We start from the raw sequence: 25,434 nt of genomic DNA on the forward strand, positions 1-25,434 counted from the left end.
GGGATCTGCTCTGATGATATAAGCTCTTGGTGCCTTTGGAAACAGGAAACTGAAGTATGCATGTACCCATTAATGACCTGCTGTACAACCAGGCTTTGTTGTTTGACTTCAGATCCTTTTTCATTTAATAAATTGCTTTAATAAAAGAATTGAAACTGCCCACTGGTCTAACTGTGCACCTCTAACGTAAAGGTAATGTTTACTTCTGTACAAAGGCACTTCAAGAGGTTTTAAGCAGAGCCAGTGAAGTGTAGCCCTCTGCACAAAAAGTGGATTTCACTGCTAATTGGTTGTGTCTGCATTCACGAGTATTTAAAATAAAATCCAAAGCAACCAACTAAAGTCTCTAGAGTCTAGAACAAGTCATTTTCCAAGAGGAAAAAAGATATGCAGCATATTATATTTCCCAGAGAAGGATCAGAGAACATTTCACATAAGATATGCAGGCAGAAATGCACTGAAAGCAGCGACCACTGGGTGGATGAAACAAGCAGATAACTACCTACCGTGCAGAGCATCAACAAAAAGGGGAAGGGCAATCCTATGAAAAATGACCTGGACTTTTTAGATTCCTAAGGCACAGAGGGCATGGTCTAAAACTTTAAAATGTAAGTACTTTTATCTACTTTACCTCTAGACTCAAACTTGAAGGCCTGCATTGATTCAAACCAATAGTCCTGAACAGGCTATTCATTTTAATATTTAGACCAGGGGTTGACAGCCTATATGGCCTGTGGGCCAGAACTGGCCTGCAGAATCACTGGATCTGGCTTTGGTGGCTGGGCAAAGTGGTGGCTGTAGTGACTGGGGCCTCGTACTAGCCTGCCTCAGAACCTAGCTGGATCATTTTAGCCAGCCACCAGAAAGGCTGCTGACCTCTGCTTTAGACTGACTGGAACGGATGGAATGGAGTTCTTTGCGCTCCTCCCAGCTTTCTACATTGATGCTGAATGACTTCGTATCATTTTTGCATACATTGTGGTACTGCCATACAGAGCCACCCTGCTTTCTACAACAGTCTTGAATCTCGCTGTACAAAACGTTCTTGAGAAAAGTCTTCTCTCATTCTCCTGACATGACTGATCCATCACAATTGCCTTTTTTTGATAGTAGTTTCTAAGTGTGTCAGTCCTGCGCGCTCCAATACTTCTGTTCAGTATTTTCTCATCCCACTTGATTTTCAGGATCTTATGCAATTAACTCATATGGAGGCTTTTCAACCTCTTGACATGCCTAGCATAATATAGTCCACATTTCTGAACCATAAAGCAGGAATGACAGCACAAAAGTCTCATAGATTTGCATCTTCACTTTAGGTGATAGTTTGCTGTTATTCCGTGCAAATTTCTGTAACAGCCCAAAATTTTTATCTGCTTTTCCGATTCTGTTAGTCAGTTCAGTCTGAAGGTCAAGATTCCTACTGATCGTAGAACCCAAGTAACAAAACTGTCAACACCAAGAGATTTACCCTCCAGAGTGATCTCATTGGTTCTTTCACCCTTTGGTACCTGACCAGTCTTCTTGAGACTAATTGAAAGAGATTTTGCAGAGAAGATTCACTGTGGGCAGCCAAGGCCACATCATCCATAAACAAGAAATCTCTTGGAACCAGTTTTTTTCTCTTTAGTTTTCCACTCTAAACCTTGCAATGTTGAACAAATCTCCATCTAGCCTGGTTTAAAAATGAAATGATAGCGATGATGGCCTTGAATGCATGAAGAAGCAGGAATGAAAAACAGATATTAAAAAGCACAGAGGTTAAGACACTCCCCCATTTCACTCCATTGTTGATGTCAAAGGCATCAGGCCCCTCCTGTCAGGGCAGAGAGAGTGGATGTCAAAGAACCTCAGTAGAGAGAAGGTTCAAGCTGGATATCAGGAGACATTACTTAACAGTTAGGGCTGCCAGGCTCTGGAATGGGCTCCCAAGTGAGGTGGTACTCTCTCCTACCTTGGGGGTCTTCAAGAGGAGGCTGGACAGATATTTGGCTGGGGCGATATGACCCCGGCACCCATTCCTGCCTGGGGCAGGGGGTCAGACCTGATGATCTGTTTAGGTCCCTTCCGACCCTAAGTACTATGATACTACTACGATACTATGATTCCTTGTTTTCATACACTACAGTTGTCTTCAAACCTTGATGTAAGAAGTGAATGATGTTCAACAGTTTGGGGAGACAACCCAGTTTCTTCAGAACAGTAAAAAGACCCTGTCTGTTGACTGTATCAAAGGCCTTTGTCAGATCAATGAAGGCCATGTCAGTGGTATTTGTTTTTCTTTATACAGGCAGTCCTCAACTTACGTTTCGCACTTACAAGATTTATAAATTGACACCCTGTTTCAACTATTTGACATCACTTTCTACTTTACAATGCTTGATCCAACACCACGCCACACCAGCAAACAAGTTTGCTGCGTCACCCATCTCCCTGGAGAATATCTGTCCAAACTTCCTTGGACACTTCCTTTAAGAAAGCAGACAAGACTCCAGAAAAACCTGTAGCCAAGACTCCTGAGAAGGCTCCAGCCAAGATGTAGGCTCATCGTCTAAATCCATCCTAACTGTGGTAATCCTTCAAGCTCTTCATGTTTGATTTCAGTCATTCTGGAGTTTATAAATTCCAGTGTTCAATCCAACATTGAAGTTGTTTTTGTTTGTCAGTAATAGCATTTCCATCTAAGACTTGCAGTGGAGCCGTTTTCTTCTCGACTGGACCAGTTGCTCACTTAACATCCTTGTACGTTCCAAAGCTATTACTTGCATTAGCTGCTTTCTGAATATCTTCACAGTTTCAGCCAAAAGTTTTGGGCACACCTCTTAGCCTCCTTTTGCATTTCACTTCAAGCTGTTTTCAGACTTTCTAGGGTTATGGTGTTGGTTGATTCCTTATGGTTGGTTAGCACTGTCCTTTTGTTTTCAAAGGGTTTCAGAGTACTCTTCAAACCAGCCTGCATTTTTCTTGCATTTTTTGCCAAACACTGTTATAACAGTATTGTACATGTTTAGTTTTTGAGTTTTCCCAAGATAGGGTGGTCAAGTTGTTAGGTAAACTTGATTTCACAATAACTTCTTCATTGAATAGTCTGTGTTTTATCATGTCTTTATTTTGGCTGATGTTTATTTGAGGACGACTGGTAGTTTTGCTATGGTGGATCTATTTGACATTGATTCTAACTTTGCAGCATATTAAAGCATGATCAGTGTTACAGTCAGCAATGTGACAAGACCTTGTATGCAGGATTTGTTTCAGGTAGTTATGCCTGGTTGGTGCCTGTGCCCTGATCTTGGATGTTTCCACAATGTCTTTCTTGTGATTTTCCCAGCAAAATTGGTGTTGGTAATGCATAGATTGACTTGAACAAAGTTCTAACACTCACTGGCCATCTTTATTTATATTACCAATTCCGTGTTTGCTCAAAATACCAGGCCAATTTATAAAACTACATCTAACTCTTGCATTAAAGTCACCAAGTACTATAACGGCCTCATTTCTATGAGTTGTCTTAATTTCTTCTTCAAGTTGCTAGTAGAAAACATTCTTGTCTTCATTGCTGGCTTGAAGAGTAGACACATATACACTAAATAACGCAAAGAAGCCATTCTGTATATGCACTTCAAGCATCATGAGTTGAACAGATACAGCAATTGGGGCTTTTACAGAAGAACAATAAGCTGTTTCTAACAGCAAAGCCTACTCCCTGCTCTCTCCTTTCTCTTCCTGGTTTCCCACGCCAGAACATGGTGTGATCATTCTCTTGGATAGAGCTTGTAACTGAGACCTGAGTTTCTGATAATGCAGCAACGTCAATTCTGAGTCTAACCAATTCATAGTGTAGTAGTGCTGTTTTCCCATAAGTCTGAATCGAGCCCAGGGGTCAGAGTCCAAACATTCCAGCATGCGAGTCACTCTGTCATTTTGGTCAATATGGATCACACCAAGACCTTCAGTGTGTACACCCAGGCAAGAGCATGGAGGTGTAGAGGCTGCCCTAGGCCTACCACCCTCCTTTAGACCACTGAGACAGAGTCTGAAGGCCAGACCAAGTCCAGACATTCAGTGCCTCAATGGCTGTAGTTTCTGCCAGTGCAAGAGAATAAAGTTGTTGCTGATTGCCCAACACCTCAGTGAGGGCATGTTTGTCAGGGTGATGTCCCTTAGCCCTCTCCATCCAAGGAATACCCACAAAGCAGTGGCAGCTAGGGTTCTGAGGTACCTTAAGTTCACCTTACTCTGGAGGTTGTGGTACTGTGGTATTTTATAGGAGCTACCCTGCCACAAGTAGTCCCACCACATTGCCAGAAGCCCTCCAGTCGCATGCAGTTTGTGGTCAAAACGAGGACCAGTTACACATGCACACTAACTGGATCTTTGGCAGCTACACATACATAAACACACCCTCACCGCCCCATATGCTAACTGGATCTTTGGCAGTGCGGAGAGGGGAAGAGGACAGGAAGATGGTGGGCTGTGTGCGGGGAGGGGGTGTGCATGTGTGTGCATGTGGTGCAGTGTGGGGGAGTGTTGCTGTGTGTGAGGGGGACAACAGGGTATGTGGGGGCAAGGTATGAGTGTGGGGTGTGAGGACCCCCCCACATTCTACCCATGGCATACAGCCCCTGCCAGCAGCAGCAAGGTGAGGTCCCTTGTGCCCAGTGCAGGTGCTGCCGCCTGTAGTTATGCAGCTCTGGCCAGCACTGCACACGAGGGTGAGAAGCACAGCCCAGCCCAGCCGGATCACCTCCATTGCAAGGGCTCCCCACTGCATGTGCAGCTCCCGCATTTGTGCACCACCAAATGAAGCCCCACACTGGAGCCACCTGGTCTTCCTCAGCCCCTGCCATGCAGCTCCCAGGACTCCACTGGAAGGAGCCCCTGCTTCTCCAGAGTGTCCAGGTACCTGCACAGCAGGGGGTGGGAAAGGCAGTCAACTCCAGCATGGGGCTTCCCCCAGAGAAGTGCGAGTGTGGGAGCTGCACATATGTGGCACGAACGCCTGGCAAGAGGGATGGCCCAGCCGGGCTGTGCTCCCCCCCCCCCCCCCCCCCCCGTGTGCAGCACTGGCTGGAGCTGTGTGCCACATGCCGCCGGGTGGCAGTGCCTGTGCCAGGCACGTGTGCCTTGAGCCCCCCCTGCCTGTTGCTGCTGCTGCCACTGGCACGGGCTGTGCACAATGTGGAGGGGTATCCCCTGCCTGAGCTTTGTGCTACTGCTGCCCCCCTGGGCGTGAATGCAGCCACCAGCCTCAGCCCCATTCTCTGCCCTCCCACCCAGCTGCAGCTCTCTCCACCCCCGCTGCTTCCCTACCTGCTGCCCGGAGTAAGCAGGATGCCGGGGAAGCCAAGCAGGTACCCCAGTGGTTGCAGAAGCAGCAGCCCCGCCTGGAAGCTGCATCCTGGCCGCCCTTTTACCCATGAGTGTGGGAGCAAGGAGCAACAGATTATGTTGGGGTATGTGTATACATGGACACCTCGCTCCCACTCTTGTGAGCAGAAGGGCTGGGCAGGATACAATTAGTACGTGGGTGCTGCAGGCTGGATTCAGCTTGCGGGCTGGATTTTGCCCACCCCTGGGCTAACTGGATCTTTGACAGTTACACATGCACACATATGCTATCTCGATCTTTGCATACACGCACACATGCTATCTTGATCTTTGACAGTTACATGCAAGCATGTGCGCACACACCCTCACACACACTAACTGGATTGTTGGCTGTTATACATACATATACATACACAAATGCCACCTTTGGTAAGTTAGGCGTTAACCGACTGATTTGTCAGTAAACTAGCATGCTCCCCTGAGGTAGCTCTCACCCATCCTTGGAAGAATTGCAAATCTAGGTCTGATTTGCATCAGTTTAAAGAAAGGAAGGGGAAAAAAAAAGACTAAACACTTGGTTTAGACATTTCAACAGATATGGAAAATGCAAGAGTGTACAGTTTGCCTATAATAGTATTGTGCAAATTTCTCTTGAGTTACTTGTGGAAAAAGTTAAGGCTCAGCTCAAATTAAACTGAATGCGTTAATTCTGTACTGTTATGTGCAGGCTGGGAAGTGAGCAAGAGGTCTGAGTGGCTTTGTTTTACTTGCCCCATTTTCTTTTATCTATATATGCAGCTTCTTTTTGTTTGGAAGATCATCCAAATACTCTCAGTAAGTGATCCTGTTTACCAGAGAAGGGCAAGTTAAGGGCAAAGCAGTGAGAAATGATTAGTTGATGGATTTTCTGTAAACTTTAGGAAGTTTAAAACATTGTATTTAATAAATATGAGTTTAAATGTAACAACTGTCACAGTTTCAAAGTCAGGTTTGGCTAACCAAAGTCAGGCAGGTTAACCAAAGTCAGCTTTAGTTAACTTGCAACCCAACACTATTTGGCAAGATGGTATGGATGGATCAGCTCAGAACCTGAGATATTTGAGTGCCTATACGTGTGCTCAGGGGTAGGGGTGTTTTAATTAGAGCAGTTTTCAGAGAGCTTCCAGAGTTTCCAAAGAAGCTTTAGTTAAAGCACCTCAGTGGCCATTCTTAAATCCGCAGGGACTTATATATGCAATGCTGCAGCAATGCTAGGTCATTCTAATTAGAATGCAGAGCAGACTGCTCTGATGCATTCTAATTAGAACACGTCGGAGCACACGAATAGGCACCCTTTAAGGCTGTAGCGGTCTTCTTAGATGTCTGTATACTGCAAAGCACTGCTGGGTCCTGGCCTGTGACTGGGATTCCTAGATGTTACTGCAACATGAATCCTACTAAAGTTACATTTAAAATAGACCACTATCCTACAGTAGGTAAGAGCTGTGCCACCGCTAGGTTTCAGCATGGCTGCAGTGAAGACATCATGTACTTACTTAGGCAAGCCTTTAATGCAGGCGGCTAGATCCTTTGTCATGAAACCAGCTTCTATAGTCTCTACGCAGACCTCTTCCAAGGCAGTGGCAAAGTTCTTGAGGTCAGTGTTTTTATCTAGTTTAGCTCTGTGAGCTAGTCCTCTAGTCCATGCAAAAATGGAGGCTAAGAGAGAGAGAGAAAGACAATATACTAGAGAAACAACGAAACAGCTGCAATTTTCTATGTAGTCACAATGGATTATAAACAAGTGCTTTGTTGCCCAATTAAGAAATGGAAGATTGATTAGAGTTAATTAAAAAAGCTGAGTTTCCCATCAACGTCTGGTGCAGGAAGGTGAAAGTATAAGCCAGTTCCTCCTATGTTTTTTGTACCTCATGTAGCTTTCTTAAAAAAAAATAAACAACAAAAAATAAAAAATTAAGAAACAGCATCTATTTTGCTCCCCTTTGTGGCACACAAAAAACAGAGCAAAAATGAAGTCACGTGCAATTAACTACTCTGCTCTCCCAAACTATCAGACTAAATCTTGGCAAGTATAACATCTTACGGGGGAGTACTATTATGTAGTTGCAGATGATGTTTTATATCGTAATTTTATATCATGCTTGTTTGCACTTTTATTTGGAAAGGGGGGGGGAAAAAACAAAAAAAACAAACAAAAAAAAACACACGAGGCCACTAGTGTAGTATTATATGGGAATGAGGGAACTTTCCATAGCTTGGACTGTATAGTCCATTGCTCTTTGCCCAGTTCCAGCCATTGTCTACACTGCAAAATTCTGCTGGCAGAGCTGTGTCCAAAAATTCACAGCCTAGAGCCGACGTGGCTCTGCTAGCAAAACCCAGGAGTGGATGAAGCTCTCCTGGGAGGAGAGGCCTTTTCCCAGAAAAGCTTCTGTTCTGGGAGGCTGGTGTAACTAATGGCAAAAAGATTCTCTCCTGCTGGGAGAACTGTGCCTGCACTAAGGGTTCTGGCTGCTTTAATGCTGCTGTCCAAATTAACAGAGCACCAATGCACCCTGTGCGCTCTCCAGTGTCTCCTCCCCACCTGGCACACAGGCAATGAGACTACCTGTATATGTTTGAATCCACAGAAGCACACTGGCACTAGGTGCAACCACTTTACAATTAGCACGTATGTTACCCTGCAGCGTAGGAACTTGTAGAGACAATACAACTGATGCTGAGTATTTCAGAGGTAGAGAACATTCAGAAAAGCACAAGCCATCTTACCAATGGGATTGGTGGAGGTTTCTTGACCTTTCTGGTGCAGGCGATAATGACGAGTAACCGTTCCATGAGCAGCTTCTGCTTCTACTGTCTTGCCATCTGGGCAAATCAGCACACTGGTCATCATTCCCAAGGAGCCATAGCCTGCAGATTATAAGAAAAAGTTGTTTCCTCTGAACTCCCTGATGCTGCATCACTCTGACAAGCCTCAAGGACAGGTAAGGGGAAACAAAACCACAAAAAAAAAAAAAAAAATGCCCCATACTATTTTATAGTTGGGCTGTCATTCCTCCCTTTTCTTGTGGTAGGAGCGCGTGCAGTTGTAAAAAAGTGGGAGCTGTAACAAGTCCCTGACCCCATTACTGTAGATGTGGGAAGATGGAAGCAATGCTTTTAAGAGCCAAACTGATTTGCATATTGACTGGAAGGGATAGCCATAATTTAAAATAAGCTCTTGGAGCTCACCGAGCAGTCTGATTCCGATCACAAAGACAAAAAGAGCTCCTAAGAGGACCACTGAGGCAGTGAGAGAGCCCAGACAGGGGGAAGGCACCCTGAAAGGATGGACTTGTGGAACTAGGTTTTATGTTATGAAGACAGTTTTTTGCTTAATTCTGCTACAAGGCATGGGGTAGCTGTAGGGGAAGCTACTGACAACCTTCTGAAAGGGGGAACTGTTGTGGATTCTGCCTGGGGCAGAAGGCAGTGAGGGGTTAGGAAGTACCAAAAGACTCTGTGGGGGTGGGCTAACTAAAGCTCTAAACCCATGCATTAGTGAGGGAGGTGGTGGGTGTTAAGAGTAGGCCCAGTGGGGAGGCAAACCATATGCCATTAAGACTGGGTGGTTGCCCAGAATTGGAAACAGACTACCTACTTATCTGACCAGCTTCCTTAATGGGCCTGTTGCTGCCAGTGTGCCGTATGCCTGTGTCAGAGCCAAAGCCACTACTATGTGCCTCTGGCTGAAACCGCCTTGTGCCCTGGGCTGGATCTGGCCTGCAAAGAGCCCCACACTCTGGATTCAGCCCAGGGCATGAGGCCAGCTTGACACTGCTGTTCTAGAGAAATCTAAAACAAAATGCCAATTCTGATTCACTTTTTAAAGCCATGCTTGAGTCTCTTAGATTTTCTGGCGTATATGAAATCCTGCAAAGTCTACTCTACAACATACCAATAAGCTGTTTGTAGACCTAAGATGCACCTCTTGAATAAAAACAGGAAGGCAGCAGGATGTACAGAGTATAAGATGGGTACTGGGCTTATCCCAGCAATGTACTGAAAGAGAAATAGCTCATACCTTGTGCAACAGAGTCAGACTGCACATCACCATCATAGTTCTTGCAGGCCCAGATGAAGCCTCCCTCAGATTTTAGGGCTTGGGCCACCATGTCATCAATGAGCCTATGCTCATACCAGATCTTCTGGGCTTCAAACTGAGACTTGTATTCTCTGGAAGAAAAAGGAAAAAACCCCACTATTGCAGCTCCTGATAATTTCTGTTCCGGTGTGTGTTATATGTAAGCAAAAAGAAGTCCCATAAATTGCATAAGGAAGTAGACAAAGAGAGGAGAATAAACAAGGATGATAAGGTTGAGATACCTTTAAGATTGCTATGTGGTAGGTCTGTAAACATTTTACTACATGGTTTTTCCTTTTATTATGTGGCTTTTTGATTTGTACAGGCAGCTTGTTTATGATGTTTGCATGCAAGGATGACATGTACCCTGGTCAAAGGAAGGGAAAAGAATCTAAGCAACTTCCCCATTAGCTAGAAATGCAACCAAACGCCTAGAGAAATTAGAGGAAACAATACTGAAGCAATTAATATACTGTGTTCACGTTCAAAAATCAATTGGTCCAGTTTTACTTTTATGCAAAGAGAAAAATCAAGGGCATCTCAGCTTTAGTCAAAGGAATGACCATGTTTACTCAAATCCAAGATAACATTTTTTCCCTTCCGCATTCAACACAGGTAGGTGGAAGGGAACCCCTCGTCTTGGACTCATCTGTAAAAGCACAAGGGTGGAGGGCATGAAGGGGAGGGGAAGCAGCTCCCAACAGCCTCTGCTCACCCCCAGTGCTCCCCTCCTGTTAACTGTAAGGTGTGGTTCCAGCTCCATGCCCCCTCAGAGCACATGGAAGCACTGGCCCCTGCCTAGCCATGCACGAGTGGTGGTGATGGTGGTGGTGGTGGTGGTAGTGTCTCCAGTCCCCCAGTGGTGTCTCTGGCCCCTGCTGTGTGGTCCAGCAGGGGCCAGAGCTTCCATGTGCTCTGTGCCCAAGAGGAATGGACCTGGGCAACTTCAACTATCCAGGCATCTCTTGGGAGGAACACTTGGCCAAGGTGGATTGGTTGCGTTCCTTCCTGACCTGCATCGAAGAGCTCTTCCTGGCTCAGGAGATGCATGGGCCAACCAGAGGTAACGCTCTTCTAGACTTGGTCCTGGCCAAAGGAGACGACCTGGTGACCGACTTAAATATAGAGTGTAGCCTGGGCAACAGCAACCATGAAACCATCACGTTCACTGTCCGTTACAAGGCAAACAAATTAGATAGCAGGGTTGAAGTTTTGGACTTGTTGAAATTTGCATTTTTTAAGCTCGGGTCATTAGTAGGGGAAGTGTTGTGGGACCAGGGACTGAAGACGAAAGGAGTGCATGAGGAGTGGTTGTTTTTTAAGGACATGATCCTTGAAGCAAAAAAGAAGTCCATTCCCATGCAGAGGAAAGGTAGCAGAAGGGCTGGGAAGCCTTCATGGCTAAACAGGGAAATCATGGTCCTCTTAAAAAAAGAAAAAAGAGGTATAAAGTGTATAAATAATGGCAGCTTGGGACAGGCCCCAAAGAGGACTATACAACAACGGCCCGCACTTGTAGGGGACAGATTACAAAGACTAAGGTGGTAACTGAACTTAAATTTGCAACAGGAATCAAGGACAGCAAGAAGTCCTTCTTTAAGTATATAGGGAACAGGAGGAAAACAAATGGGAGTGTGGGGCCATTGCTCAACAATTTGGTAGAGCTGGTTGCCAACATTCAGGAGAAAACTGAACTCCTAAATGACTACTTTGCTTCAGTATTTCACCAGGCCAAGGGGAAAAATTATGCCAGATAGCGTACAGAATGAGCAGGGTAGGAATGACCACCTTCCTACTATTGCCATAGAACTGGTGTGTGATCAATTAAAAAAAAAATTAGACATATATAAAAGTCAGCAGGACCAGATGGACTTCATCTGAGAATGCTGAAGGAGCTGGCCAAAGTCATTGCGGAAGCCTTGTGGCATTTTGGAGAGGTCCCTGAGGACTGGAAGAGGGCCAATGTTGTACCCATCTTCAAGAAGGGGAGAAGGGAGGACCTGAGTAACTACAGGCAAATTAACCTAACTTCCATCCCAGGGAAAATCCCGGAAAAATTAATTAAGGAGTCTATGTGCGATAGACTTGCAGAAGGTAGGATTCTGAATGACAGCCAGCGTGGCTTCATTGTGGGCAGGTCATGTCTTACAAACGTCATCTCCTTTTACGATCAGGTAACTTGCCACCTGGATAAGAGAGAAGAGGTTGACACTGTATACCTCAACTTCCAAAAATCCTTTGATCTGGTATCCCATAATGTTCTCAAGAGAAAAAACTGGAGGATTGCGGGCTTAACTGCAAGACTTAGGTGGGTAGGAAGCTGGCTGCGGGGTAGGACTCAGAGTTCTAATGAACGGATCTATGTCGTCCTGGCAAGAAGTGGCCAGCGGTGTCCCTCCAGTGCTTTTGAACATCTTTATCAATGATTTGGATGTGGGGGTGAAGAGCTCACTGGCCAAGTTCACGGATGACACCAAGTTATGGGAAAGTGTGGTCACACTTGAAGATAGGCTGCAGATACAGGCAGACCTAGACAGGCTTCCAAGTTGGGTAGACTGGAACCAGATGAAGTTCAACATTGAGACGTGTAAAGTGCTCCACCTGGGGATAAACAATCCTTAACACACCTACTGGTTTGGCAGAGCCAAACTGACCGGCACCACGAATGAAAGGGACCTGGGGGTAATAACTGACCACAGCATGAATATGAGCTGGCAGTGCAACACTGTAGCCAGCAGGGCAAATAATACTCTGGCATGGATCAATTGATGCATCTCCAGCAAAACCAAGAAGTGATTCTTCTGCTCTATTCAGCATTGGTGAGGCTGCAGCTGAAGTACTGGGTGTGTCCAGTTCTGGGTGCCGCAATTTGGGGCATGGACCAAGGTGGTCAAGGGCCCTAAGGCCCGCCGCACCAAGGCCCCTCCCCCGCCAGAACTGAGCAACAGGTATGCACCTCTTGCTGCCCCAGCACAGCCTGCTGAGTTGCCGGCCCCCACAGGCAACATGGGCCTAACTGCAACTCCCGCCCTTGCTCTCCCCAAGACAAAACGTAAGGTGTTTGTTGTGGGAGACTCCCTCCTGAGGGGGATGGAGGGGCCAATCTGACACCCTGACCCCTTAGCCCAGCAAGTCTGCTGCTTCCCAGGGGCCCGCATCCGGGACATTGCAGAGAGGATCCCCAAGCTCCTCAAACCCACAGACCACTATCCCATGCTCCTTATTCATGTGGGCACCAATGACATGGCTCGGAGCACTCCCAGCCAGGTCATGAGGCGCTACAGGGATTTGGGAGCGGGGCTAAAGGGTCTGGGGGCACAGGTGGTGTTCTCGTCGATCCTCCCAGTCTCAGGCTATGGGCTGAGGAGGGAGAGGAGGATCCACGTGGTCAACCAAAGACTGCGGCGCTGGTGTCGTCAGGAAGGCTTTGGCTTTCATGACCACAGCCCGCTCTTTGGCGAGAGAGGCAGCGAGCTGCTGGGAAGAGATGGTCTCCACCTCTCTCCCCTAGGGAGGAGGCTCTTCTCAGCCAGACTGGCTGACCTGCTCCACCGGGCTTTAAACTAAGCCCGCTGGGGGACGGGGGGACTACCGCCACTGCTGGCCCACTGAACAATCCTTGCAAAGCCAGCGGATCACGGCACTCAAGGGAGCCCACCCCGGCCCCAGCCCTGGTAAAATCTGTGGGCAAGGAAGGAGCCCCCCAGGGGGCACTTGCCTGCCTGTACACAAATGCCAGGAGCTTGGGGAATAAGCAGGAGGAGCTCGGGGAATAAGCAGGAGGAGCTCATCCTCCTGCTCAGTGCAAACAATTACGATGTCATAGGGATCACGGAGACCTGGTGGGACTCCACCCATGACTGGACCACGGGGATAGATGGCTATACCCTGTACAGGAGGGATCGTGTAGAGAAAAGGGGCGGGGGTGTAGCTCTCTATGTTAAGGAAAGCTACGCGTCCCTGCAAGCCGATATTGGCGACCAGGGTGGACGGCTGGAGACCCTCTGGGTTAAAATCCGTGGGGAACACGGCACAGGGGACACAATGGTGGGAGTCTATTACAGACCTCCCACCCAAAGTCCTGAGCTAGACCAGGAGTTTGCCCAGGAACTGGCTGAGGCAGCTTGCTCCAGGACCATGGTTGTCATGGGTGACTTCAATTACCCAGACATCTCGTGGGAGGATCGCTCAGCAAAATCTGAGCGGTCGCAAAGCTTCCTCTCATGCGTGGATGACCTCTACCTGACTCAAGAAGTCTATGGGCCAACGAGAGGCAAAGCGCTGCTTGACCTGGTGCTGGCTACTGGGGAGGACCTAGTCGGCGACCTAGTGATCGATGGGAAGCTGGGTGACAGCGACCACGAGCTGATCACCTTCACCATCCGCCGAAAAGCTGGCAAGTCAGTCAGCAACACGCAAGTCCTTGACTTCAGGAAAGCCGACTTTGACAAGCTCAGGAGGCTTGTCAGTGAGGCCCTAAGGGACTGTGACCACAGGGAGAGGGGAGTTCAAGAAGAGTGGTTGCTCCTCAAGGGAGCGATCCTCCATGCACAAACTAAGTCTATTCCATCTCGGAGGAAAGGCAGCAAGAGGGCACAGCAGCCCCCTGGCTCTCCAGGGACCTAGCAGACCTCCTGAGGCTAAAAAGAAAGGCCTACAAAGGATGGAGGATGGGAGTCACCTCCAAGGAGGATTATTCTGCACTGGTCCGGTCCTGTAGGGAGCAGACCAGGAAAGCCAAGGCTGCAACTGAACTCCAGCTAGCTTTGAGCATCAAGGACAATAAAAAGTCCTTTTCAAGATATGTGGGGAGCCGGCAGAAAAGCAGGGGCAACGTTGGACCCCTGCTGAACCAGATGGGGCAACTGACAACTGACGCCTAGGAAAAAGCCAACCTATTAAATAGGTACTTTGCGTCGGTCTTTCATCAGCCCCATGGGACACCCGTGCCCGCTACAGGGCCGGGAAGTCCGGGTGAGGGTGATCCCCTGCCCTCCATTAATGCTGACTTTGTGAAGGAACATCTTGAGAAGCTGGATACCTTCAAGTCAGCCGGCCCTGACAATCTTCACCCCAGGGTACTCAAGGAGCTGGCGAGCATCATAGCCCAGCCTCTAGCGCGGATCTTTGAAAACTCTTGGCGCTCTGGTGTAGTGCCCGAAGACTGGAAGAAGGCCAACGTGGTGCCTATCTTCAAGAAAGGGAGGAAAGTGGATCCGGCTAACTATAGGCCCATCAGCCTGACTTCTATCCCGGGGAAGATCTTAGAAAAGTTTATTAAGGAGGCCATCCTTAATGGACTGGCCGACGCCAACATCTTAAGGGATAGCCAGCACGGGTTTGTTGCGGGTAGGTCTTGCTTGACCAATCTCATTTCCTTCTACGACCAGGTGACCTATCACCTGGACAAGGGAGATGAGATTGATGTCATATATCTTGACTTCAAAAAAGCCTTCAATCTGGTGTCCCATGATCGTCTCTTGGAGAAACTGGCCAATTGTCGCCTTGGGTCCCCCATGATCCACTGGCTGGAAAATTGGCTCCGGGGTCGGACCCAGAGGGTAGTAATTGATGGAAGTCACTCATCGTGGTGTCCTGTGACCAGTGGGGTCCCCCAGGGCTCTGTCCTTGGACCCATACTGTTCAACATCTTCATTAATGATGCGGACACTGGAGTCAGAAGCGGACTGGCCAAGTTCGCCGATGACACCAAACTTTGGGGCAAAGCATCCACACCAGAAGACGGGCGGGTGATCCAGGCTGACCTGGACAGGCTCAGCAAGTGGGCGGATGAGAATCTGATGGTGTTCAATGCCGATAAATGCAAGGTTCTCCACCTTGGGAAAAAAAACCCGCAGCATCCTTATAGGCTCGGCAGTGCTATGTTGGTTAGCACTATGGAAGAAAGAGACTTGGGGGTCATCATTGACCACAAGATGAACATGAGCCTGCAATGCGATGCTGTGGCTAGTATAGCGACCAAAATGCTGGCTTGCATCCATAGATGCTTCTCAAGCAAATCCCGGGACGTCATTTTCCCCCTGTACTCGGCCTTAGTGAGGCCGCAGCTGGAGTACTGCGTCCAGTTTTGGGCTCCACAATTCAAAAAGGATGTGGAGAAGCTTGAGAGAGTCCAGAGAAGAGCCACGCGCATGATCAGAGGTCAGGGAAGCAGACCCTACGATGACAGGCTGAGAGCCCTGGGGCTCTTTAGCCTGGAAAAGCGCAGGCTCAGGGGTGATCTGATGGCCACCTACAAGTTTATCAGGGGTGACCATCAGTATCTAGGGGAACGTTTGTTCACCAGAGCGCCCCAAGGGATGACGAGGACGAATGGTCACAAACTACTACAAGATCGTTTCAGGCTGGACATAAGGAAGAATTTCTTTACTGTCCGAGCCCCCAAGGTCTGGAACAGCCTGCCACCGGAGGTTGTTCAAGCGCCTTCATTGAACACCTTCAAGATGAAACTGGATGCTTATCTTGCTGGGATCCTATGACCCCAGCTGATGTCCTGCCCTTTGGGCGGGGGGCTGGACTCGATGATCTTCCGAGGTCCCTTCCAGCCCTAATGTCTATGAAATCTATGAAATTTAACAAGGATGTGGCAAAGCTTGAGAGAGTCCAGAGAAGGGCCACCCATATGATCAGAGACTTGTACAGCAAGCCATATGAGGATAGGCTGAGAGACCTGGGACTCTTCAGCCTGAAAAAGAAAAGACTGAGAGGGGACTTGGTAGCAGCTTACCTCTACATCAGGGAAGTACATCAAGGGCTCAGTAAACAACTGTTCACCAGGGCACCCTTGGGGAAAACCAGGAGTAATGGCCACAAACTCCTGGCAGGCTGTTTCAGGCTCAACATTAGGAAAAAGTTCTTCACAGTTAGGGTGTCCACTGTGGAATAAACTCCCTCCAGAGGTGGTGAAAATTTCCAGGGTAGGCGACTGCAAGATGAGACTGGATGGTCACCTTGCTGGGGTCACCTGACCCCCGTTGTGTTTCCTGCCTAGTGCAGGGGGCTGGACTCGATGATCTTCCAAGGTCCCTTCCAGCCTTACAATCTATGAATCAATGAATCTATAGAGTTATGCCTGACAGTAAGTGTGGGGGGAAAGGGGGGCGCAGAGGCTGGGGGGTGAGGGGGCAGGGGCGGGAAGTGCAGGGAGGGTGGACAGGCTACAAGTGAGACAAGGTCAGGGGGAAAGGGGCCATCTCCCCACCCCAATGCCTCCCTGCTGCAGCAGCTGTGAGGGAAGTAGGGGAATGCGACAAATTTAAGATGACCCTCTGATAATTAGATTCTATACATGGAAAATGACAACAAATGTATACACTTTCCATATGTAGAACCTAATTATCGAGGGGTTGTCTTAAAATTCAAAGTTGCCTTGGATTCAGGTACATACAATAAAATAGTGGAACTTGGAAGAGTAAGGATCCAAGTTTCTGATGCCTATTACTGTGAATTTAGTGGGATTTTATGGGGCATGTGTGGGGTCTAATAAGAAAGGATATTCATTGTTAATAGGCGAGCTGCAAGTTAAACTTCTCTCAAAAACTTTAGATAATAATTCACCAAAATATCTGTAAGAATTCCCTTCCTGTGATACAAACAGATCAGCATGTAGTTTAGAAACAGGAGAGTTGGAACTTATTATTGCAATTAGTAAGGTTTCAGTTATAAGGAACTAGCCATCAAAATCTCCATAGCTTTTGTTTGATCATCACTAGATCTTGGGAGAGATGGACACCAAGGCACTTAAGCGTAAGCTTGAATGTTGCATTCTGTGCGACAAAGCACTCCCAGTCCTCACTGATGGTAATAAGAATGGACTGTGCCAAGCACTGCCAGATCTGCCATAATAAGAGAGACTCACGAGAAAAAGAGGGAATCTCTACAACAGAAGGATACAACAGGATTGGTGGGTACGGAGGAGAGGTAAAGGGAGGTAAGAACACAGGACATTTATAGACATGCTCCAGAAGCGACGGAGGGGTGGGCACTTTAATTAGAGCACACAGAGCATCATAGGCATCAGCGTCTCAGTGCTGAAAAATGGCAACGGGAGCACTTTAACTAAAGCTTGTTCAACATGCTTTAGTTAAAGCACCCCCCCACTGCCATTTTTCAGTGCGGGGACACTGATACATGTGACACTGGAGTCTGTTGGAGCATGTTAATTACCATGCTCCAACAGACTCGATTAATCAAGTCTTTCCCAATGCACTGCAAATATAACACATTGGAGCAGCCTTTGCTGCACATCTATAGGTACCCAAAATGTATTAGTTACCTGTCATAGATCTCCTGAAAGATGTCTTTGAAGCGTCCATCATATCTCTTCAGAATGGTGTTTTTGGTGCTCATGTAGAGAGGCCAGCCCTTAGACAATGCCATTTGGAAAGAACTATGTGCAAAATCCTGGATGGAGAGGTCAAGATTGTACATTCCCATGGCAACACCACCGCAGTCTAAGAGCAAAAAGTGAGAAAAGAGAATAGTATATGGGCTAGTTACAGCATTGGCTAAAAAAGGCATGAAAATCAAATTCTTGATATGCAGGGCAGGATCCTTCTCACCCATCTTTTTTATTTTTTTATTTTTGCTTAATGCGGTTGTAGAGGCTGTGAGATATAATGGATGAAATTCAGTTACTGCTGTGAATGTAGTGTTTCTGCTGTGCTGTTCGAGGCATGGGTCCTGGTAGACCTTTCGCCTGGTGTACAATTTGTCTATTCTTAAAGGCCAAATGAAGTTCATATCCAGATCATCATTTCCTTTATGGGAAAGGCAGGGGACTGTGGAGAGGCAGAATTGGCAGAGGTGGCCAAAAGTTGTGGGCTTGTGAGTCTCTGCACTGGCTCCCTTACATTAAAGTTTCATTGGCATAATTCTCCTAAAAATATTTTCCTGCCACTGGGATCTCCATACCGACTATGTAGAACAGGCAACATGGCTCCAGCAAGTGCTCTAATTAAGCAACTCAAGACATACAGTTTGTACAAGGGGAGAGGCAGAAGAGGTATGCATTCCCATTCCATAGTCTAGTTTGTTTTTCAAGTATGAACCCAAGAGGAGGAGATCTTGTGGACAGCAATACAGGACAAGCCAACCCTCTGAGGGATACATTAGCATTCCCAATGTCTTGTTTATCCTCAAACAAAAGCTACATGTCACCTCTAGGTATGGAAGCACTTGAGGCAGATGGAACACTGTTCTAGAGAGCTCTAGTGGGTTTTTTGTTGAGAAGAACAAGGACATTACAGATTACAAAGTGGGTGGGAAATACAGAGTATAAAGAAAGTCACCTAGGCTGCTTGCAGACATTTAAAAAAACCCCAAAACAACAACAAACAAAAACACCCCCAAAAAACCAATGCACTTTACTGGAAGCAGCCGCATGTTACTTCAACCTGGTTCTGCAGCATCTGTACAGATCAAGCACTTCAGTGGGGCTTTATGGCGCTTTCAGTCAGCTATTTCTTCCACTTTACTCAGCATTGGTGAGACCGCTGCTGGAGTACTGCGTTCAGTTCTGGATACCGCACTTCAACAAAGATGTGGAAAAGCTTGAAAGAGTCCAGAAAAGAGCCCCCTGTATAATCAAAGGCTTGCAAGGCAAGCCATATGAGGAAAGGCTGTGGGACTTGGGTGTTTTCAGCCTAAAAAGAGAAGGCTGAGAGGGGACTTGGTAGCAGCTTACCACTACATCAGGGGAATACATCAAGGACTCGGGAACAACTGTTCACCAGGACACCCTTGGGGAAAACCAGCAGTAATGGTCACAAACTTCTGGAAGACCATTTCAGGCTTAACACTAGGAAAAGCTTCTTCAAAGTTAGGGTGTCCTGACTGTGGAATAACCTTCCTCCAGAGGTGGTGCAATCACCTACCCTAGAAATCTTCAAGAGGAAACTGGACAGTCACCTTGGTGGGGTCACCTGACCCCAGTTGTCTTTTCTACCTAGTGCAGGGGGATTGGACCTGATGATCTTGCGAGGCCCCTTCCAATCTATGAGATAAGAGTGCCAAAAAAGCACCCGGGTCCAAGTATACAAGCTGGATCCAATTAAGTCTCTTCTGGGCATGCACTGGGCTCAGTGCAGGAACACACCAGGTTTAAAGTGCTGCTATTTTTTTTTTTAAACGTCTGCAAGCAGCGCTAGTGAACACTATTTACCCCTCAGCTATCTTCTCTTCTGGTTCTTATTCAGCCAAGAGCAGGGCGTGTTTTCTAAGAGTGTTCACACCCACATCTTTTTAGTTGTGAAATTTTACTAGAGGCTGTTTTTATCATGAGTTTGATCAAAATGAATTAAAAAATTAATAAGAAAGGTCTTCCTACTCTTTTTGAAATACTTAAGAGATTAAAGTTACTGGGTTCAACACTCTTCCTACCTAAAAAACCCACTGACTTCATTAGTGCAAGATCAGGCCTGATTTAGTCTTCTCAATGAAAGCAGTGGATGGTGACTGGGGCTCTTAGGAATGAAGCTATTTCAGGTTTCTTACTATCAGAATACCTTACAGTTTTAGTCTGCATCTTCAGTGCAGTGTTAGCTCAAGTGATGAGAACCTGATTCTGCACATCCATCCAGGTTAGCTATCACACCAAAGAGCCATAACCAATTTTCTGCATTCTCACTGGACGTATGATCACCTGTAGATCAAAATAGTTCTTTGCACTGTAGTGGGCTGAGATGCTCCATTATCCTTCTTCTGTGATTTGTTGGGAGACCCTACTTGCCTTTCTGAGAACAACAGAGAATTGTGGGAAGTCAAGGGAGAACTTTCAGTTCTTGTCTGACTTGACTTGAATTGTCAGTATGAAGTGGGTTGGGGACCAGCCCCAGTGAAAATAACACCTAGCTCAGGGGTCAGCAACCCCCAGCACATGTGCTGAGCACGTCACACAAGGTTATTTTGCTCAGCATGCTACTGCACCTGGGCTCTAGGCAGCTGCTGCCAGCCACAAAGCCCAGGCTGCTCCCAGCAGGCAACTGGGCGGCTGCAAGCCCTGCTGCAAGCAGATCGGGCTCCATGGTTGACAGCAGCTACCCAGAGTCTGGACTGGTTGCAGCCAGGAGGCTGCAAACTTCTGCTTCAGGCTCCAGCATTAGCTCCATACTGGCGGGTGCACGTGCGCCTCGGAGTGGATGGTGGCGGGGGCCTGAGGCAGCGCAACCCCAGCTTCTCCCCTGCTGCTGGCACAGAGCTGATGACTGGGCTCTGGAGCCTTGTGCAGCTGTTTGTAGCCAGCCTGGGCTCTGGGCAGCTGCAGCAGGCAGCAAGCAGGCTGCAAACAGCTGCGCCGGGCTTCACAGCCCCAGTATCAGCTCCATGCTGGCAATGACTGCACATGGACCTCAGAGCGGATAGTGGGAAGACTGTGCTGCCTCAGGCCCTATGCCCGTGTGCATGTACCCACTGGTATGGAGCTGATGCCAGAGCCCGGAGCAGATGTTTGCAGCCTCCTGGCTGTACCCGGCCCAGGCTCTGGGTAGCTGCTGCCAACCACGGAGCCCAGTTTGCTTGCAGCAGGGCTTGTAGCCACCCAGCTGCCTGCTGGGAGCAGCCTGGGCTTTGTGGCTGGAAGCAGCTGAGCCTGCCTGACTCCCACCCACTGCAAGCCCAACATATGGTTTTGTATGTTTGTCTGCCTCTGTGTATCTGTGTGCACACACACGTGTCTGGTTGCAGATGTGTGTGTGCACGTGTTTGCTCTGGGTGTGTTCTGGTTCTCCACGTGCATACGTGTGTGTCTGGTTCTCTCTCCTTTTATTTATCTCTTTTTTTCTCTCTCTTTCATTGCAACATGCTCAACAAAAAAGGGATACAGAACAACAAAGGCAACATTTATGATTATTAAATATACTAATATGCAGTGCATCCTGCCATGTCCCCCCTCCCCCCAATTTTGTTTTTCTGGCATGCTGGCACTCCGGCACCTTCCAAGGTAGACATTGTGGTTTTTTCGGCACTCCAGCCAAAAAACGTTGCCTATCCCTGACCTAGCCTTTCTCCTAATGCTGCAGGAAAGCCAGCTAATAAGGGTAGAAGCGTGACCAAACTTGAGTTAGGTTTTGGGTGCTGATGGGAGTGTGGCTAGCAGCCACACCCAAGTAACAACCTAAGTGTTGTTAACCAGTGTTGCAGTAGAAGACATACATACCGGCTGTCAGCAGTATGGTCAGCTTCAAAGCAAACCTCTTGCTGGCTTAGATGCTAAGTTTACCTGGGCCTGCCGAATAAGGCCTACTGGTCAAAGTATCTTCCAGTAAATATGTAATACAATACCCCCCCTACTAGGAGTCATTACCCTTGAAATATAAAACCTTCCTTTGCAGAAGAGAGGCAGTACATAAATTACCTATGCGGCAATAACTGAATTAGCCAATTTTCATTACACTGAGGTCTGGTGGGGAAAAAATAGTCAAGCCTTTTTGCAACTAAAGCAGATCTGTTCAAGTTGTCTTAAGATGACATTTGCTGCAGATGAAAAGCTAAAAAGTGTTTGAATAGGATTAAATAGCACAAACTTCCACTGGTACCTGTGAAAGCTGGCACCCTGCTTGCCCGGCTGATCATAGAGATAACAGAATGCGACTGACTGAAGGGCTTTCCAAATATCATGCAGGTCTGACAGAATTCTTTTTATGCAAACACTCTGCATACAAATATAGGTTGCAAGATGTATGATTTTACTTTAAGTGTGTGGAGGCATCGTGGAATGGTTTCAAATTTATGGCACTGGCAAACAAAGTCTTCTGTTTACGTGCTGGCAATCTAAAGGCAATCTTCATACATGTGGTTGTACCAGCCTGCCTCAGTCACAATTTGTGTGGAAGGACCATCTTATGGGAGTAACAGAAGGAGTTCATTCTCCATCCAGTTTTTAGCCTCTTCATGGACTATAATTAGCGAAGTGCATCACAGTAACCCTGCTGCAGAAGTTGGGGCAGAAACCCATTAAACTGGCAGTCCCTACAGGAGATGAATCCTCTGTTAGATGGCAAAATAAACCTTAACCTCTACTGAGCTGAAGCTGAGCTAGATTCAAACTGGTAACCTATAAATGAAAGGCTACATGGCCCCTTAAAAATGCTGCAAGTATCCCAACTCTAATATATACTAAAATGATGCGCGTGGGGGTGGGGGGTGTAATATTTTACATACAAAAACATATGGCAACTTAAGTGTCTCTGCCAAGCCAAACATACAAAAAGAACAGGAAATGATACCTGAATGAATGATGCACATAATACCCTAAATTTGGCCTTCATATACATATACATAACAGTATGGAATATATCAGATAAAGACACTTTCCCCCAAATAGTTTCCCAGTCAGATTTGCATCTAAGATTTTCTGTCCCACAGCATGTAAGATACATAAGTAACCAGTAGGAAAGAGAGGTTCTTTTCTTGGACCAGTCCAAAAGATACCAAATTTATTTGCAAATGGGTTTGTTAGACAAATACCACTTACAATCTCAGCTCTGTAAGATGTTATACATACCTTCAAAGTTATGGACCACATATGTCACTGGTTTACCTCCATCTTTTGGTGTGTATGTCATTTCTACTTTTCCAGGACCAGGAACCACAAAATCTGTTGCTCTGTACTGTAACAAGGGAGATGGGCAAAAAAATTTAATCAGCTTAGTGATTTTACCCAACAGGCAGCTGAACAACAAAATAAATTCAATACTCAGATTCTCATGAGATGTTTCTTAATTGATATAAGCATTGCCCATACCAGAAACATGCATCCTAGAGAACAAAAAGACTGTAAAACTTAGTTACAAAAAGAAAAACAAACCCACTCCTCTATCCTCTTTCAAGCTGCCTTGGACAAATGTTGCCATGTTCCTACCTCACATTCTTCTATTAAAACTTTCACTCCCTCACCTAGTTTCCTTGCCGACACTAGCAACTTTTTTGCTCCTTAAACTCTTTTGCAACTTCTCTAGCTCTATGCCTGTTGTCCCCTTTCCCTATTCCCTATACTTCTTTTACTTTATTCACTCACTTTGGCAGGTTTCCAGTCTTCTGCCTTAGCATCAGACTGTGCACCTCTATTACACTTTCCACTGCCTCAATTATACAATGCCTTTGGCTTACTTCTTAAAGCTATAAAACAAAATATTCTTTTCCCCAAGGCTAAGGCTCAAAGATTTATTTCTGCTGATAGGGACATAGCTAAAATGGTACGGGGAGATCAGAAGGTTAAGTATGCAAGAAATGCCCTATAAGTATTAGTGCTTAGCATCTATTCAACAAACATGTAGCTCTGTTAAACACTTTGCCTCCAGGGATCTTAGGGAACTTTGAAAAGTACAACAGTTCCCATTTCACAGATAGGAATGGTAATGCATGAGATGATGGCACTTTGCATCGCACAGATGTGTGGCTGTGCTGGGAAAAAAGCCCAGGGCTTGTGAAATAGTCAGGCTTTGCTGCCTCCCAGTGGCCACATTCATTGGACTGTTGAAGAAATCCCCATAAACACTAAAGTGTCAGCGCCCATTGATCTCTAACAAAAAACTTAATATGAAAGTAAAAATGTGGCAGGTTGATAAAAAACAAACAAAAACACACCCAAAAAACCCAACAGTTTCCCTCCTGCTTTTCATCATACATGAAAGACCTATTTATATAATAGAAGCAAATGAGGCTAGTAAGTTGACTACTCTCTCTCTCCCTCAAGAGTCTGACTTATCTCTAGATATTGCCTAAATTTTGATTGTGTGTTCGCAGGGCAGGGGGATGTGGGAAGAGTGGTTCTGCTGCCAGTGTGTGTGTGTGTGTGTGTGTGTGTGTGTTCTGCAGGTAAATGGAGTTATACAAACTGAACATCAGAGGACTCTCACAGATTCATCTTACATCAACTCTTACAGTGTTAAGACGTAACTGAAAGCTGGGGAATGCTTTTTTTACTATCTGATCTGAGGTCTCCAAGTTAACATTTTCCTAGTCTCCCCAAGCAAACCAAGCCTGATTAACTGTATCCAAAGAGTATAATCCTTTTTTTCCCTCTCCTTTTTTAAGAGGCATGTAGTCAGAAATGAAAACGAAAAGTTGTCAAAATGTCTGGTGGAAATAGACATAGCAGAGATTTTGAAACTAAAGTTAGATAATCTGCAACCTGTTCAGAAAATTGCACACCACCACTGAGATGGGAAGAAAGGAAAAGATTTGGGGATACAGTGCATTTTTTGTAGTCACAACTGCATTGGGGTGAGATGAAGTATCTCAGCAGTAACTGGGAAAGGTATTCTTGCCTCTAGGGTGCTGAAGTAGTCAGAATGATTCTAGGAGTTGGAGCATATGCTACTCTTCAGCACCCGGCCTCTAGCATGGACCTCTGTATATTATAAAAAGTGTAGTAATACTCAGGGGTCTTCATCATGGACCAAGGTAGTATGCTAGGTATTGTTAAGAATACTAATTAATGTATGTGGAAAAAGGTGGAATGTTCACTGTGATCCATAAATCACACATAATAAACATAGGATTATGAGATGTCAGACATGTTGGGTGTATAGAATTTGTGCCAGTCCTATTCCCTTGGAATCTTCAGTTGTACACGGTAAAATTTTAAACTAGAAGGACCCTAAAGTAACTCACTTGATCCCCATATGCATGACGGCCAATGACAATGGGTTTCACCCATCCAGTCACCAGTCGGGGGACGTTCTTGCAGATAATAGCTTCCCTGAAGACTGTGCCACCCAGAATGTTACGGATGGTCCCATTGGGAGATTTCCACATTTGTTTCAGCTTGAACTCCTCCACTCTCTTCTCATCGGGGGTTATGGTCGCACACTTGATGCCAACGTTGTACTTCTTTATGGCTTCTGCCGCTTGCACTGTCACTTTGTCATCTGTTGCATCACGATTTTCTATGCCTAAGTCATAGCTACAAGCAAACCCAAAAAAAGAATAAAGCTCGCTTTATAGACTGACTTGATATTTATGGA

At 46.4% G+C, this 25,434-nt stretch overlaps 1 protein-coding gene across 1 annotated transcript in view; it reads right to left on the minus strand.

Annotated features, from left to right (window-relative positions):
- Nucleotides 1-25,434, minus strand: part of IDH1 (isocitrate dehydrogenase (NADP(+)) 1) — a 37,738-nt gene that overhangs the window by 1,126 nt on the left and 11,178 nt on the right. The window contains exons 3-8 of the mRNA XM_014594218.3: nt 25,082-25,373; nt 22,971-23,076; nt 17,745-17,922; nt 9,389-9,540; nt 8,095-8,235; nt 6,861-7,023 (exon numbers count right to left, since the gene is read on the minus strand). Of these exons, the coding sequence (XP_014449704.1) occupies nt 6,861-7,023; nt 8,095-8,235; nt 9,389-9,540; nt 17,745-17,922; nt 22,971-23,076; nt 25,082-25,373 (1,032 nt within the window). The remainder of the gene's footprint in view (nt 1-6,860; nt 7,024-8,094; nt 8,236-9,388; nt 9,541-17,744; nt 17,923-22,970; nt 23,077-25,081; nt 25,374-25,434) is intronic.

The sequence above is a fragment of the Alligator mississippiensis genome, chromosome 4, assembly GCF_030867095.1.
Source record: "Alligator mississippiensis isolate rAllMis1 chromosome 4, rAllMis1, whole genome shotgun sequence".
Classification (NCBI taxonomy): Eukaryota; Metazoa; Chordata; order Crocodylia; family Alligatoridae; genus Alligator; species Alligator mississippiensis.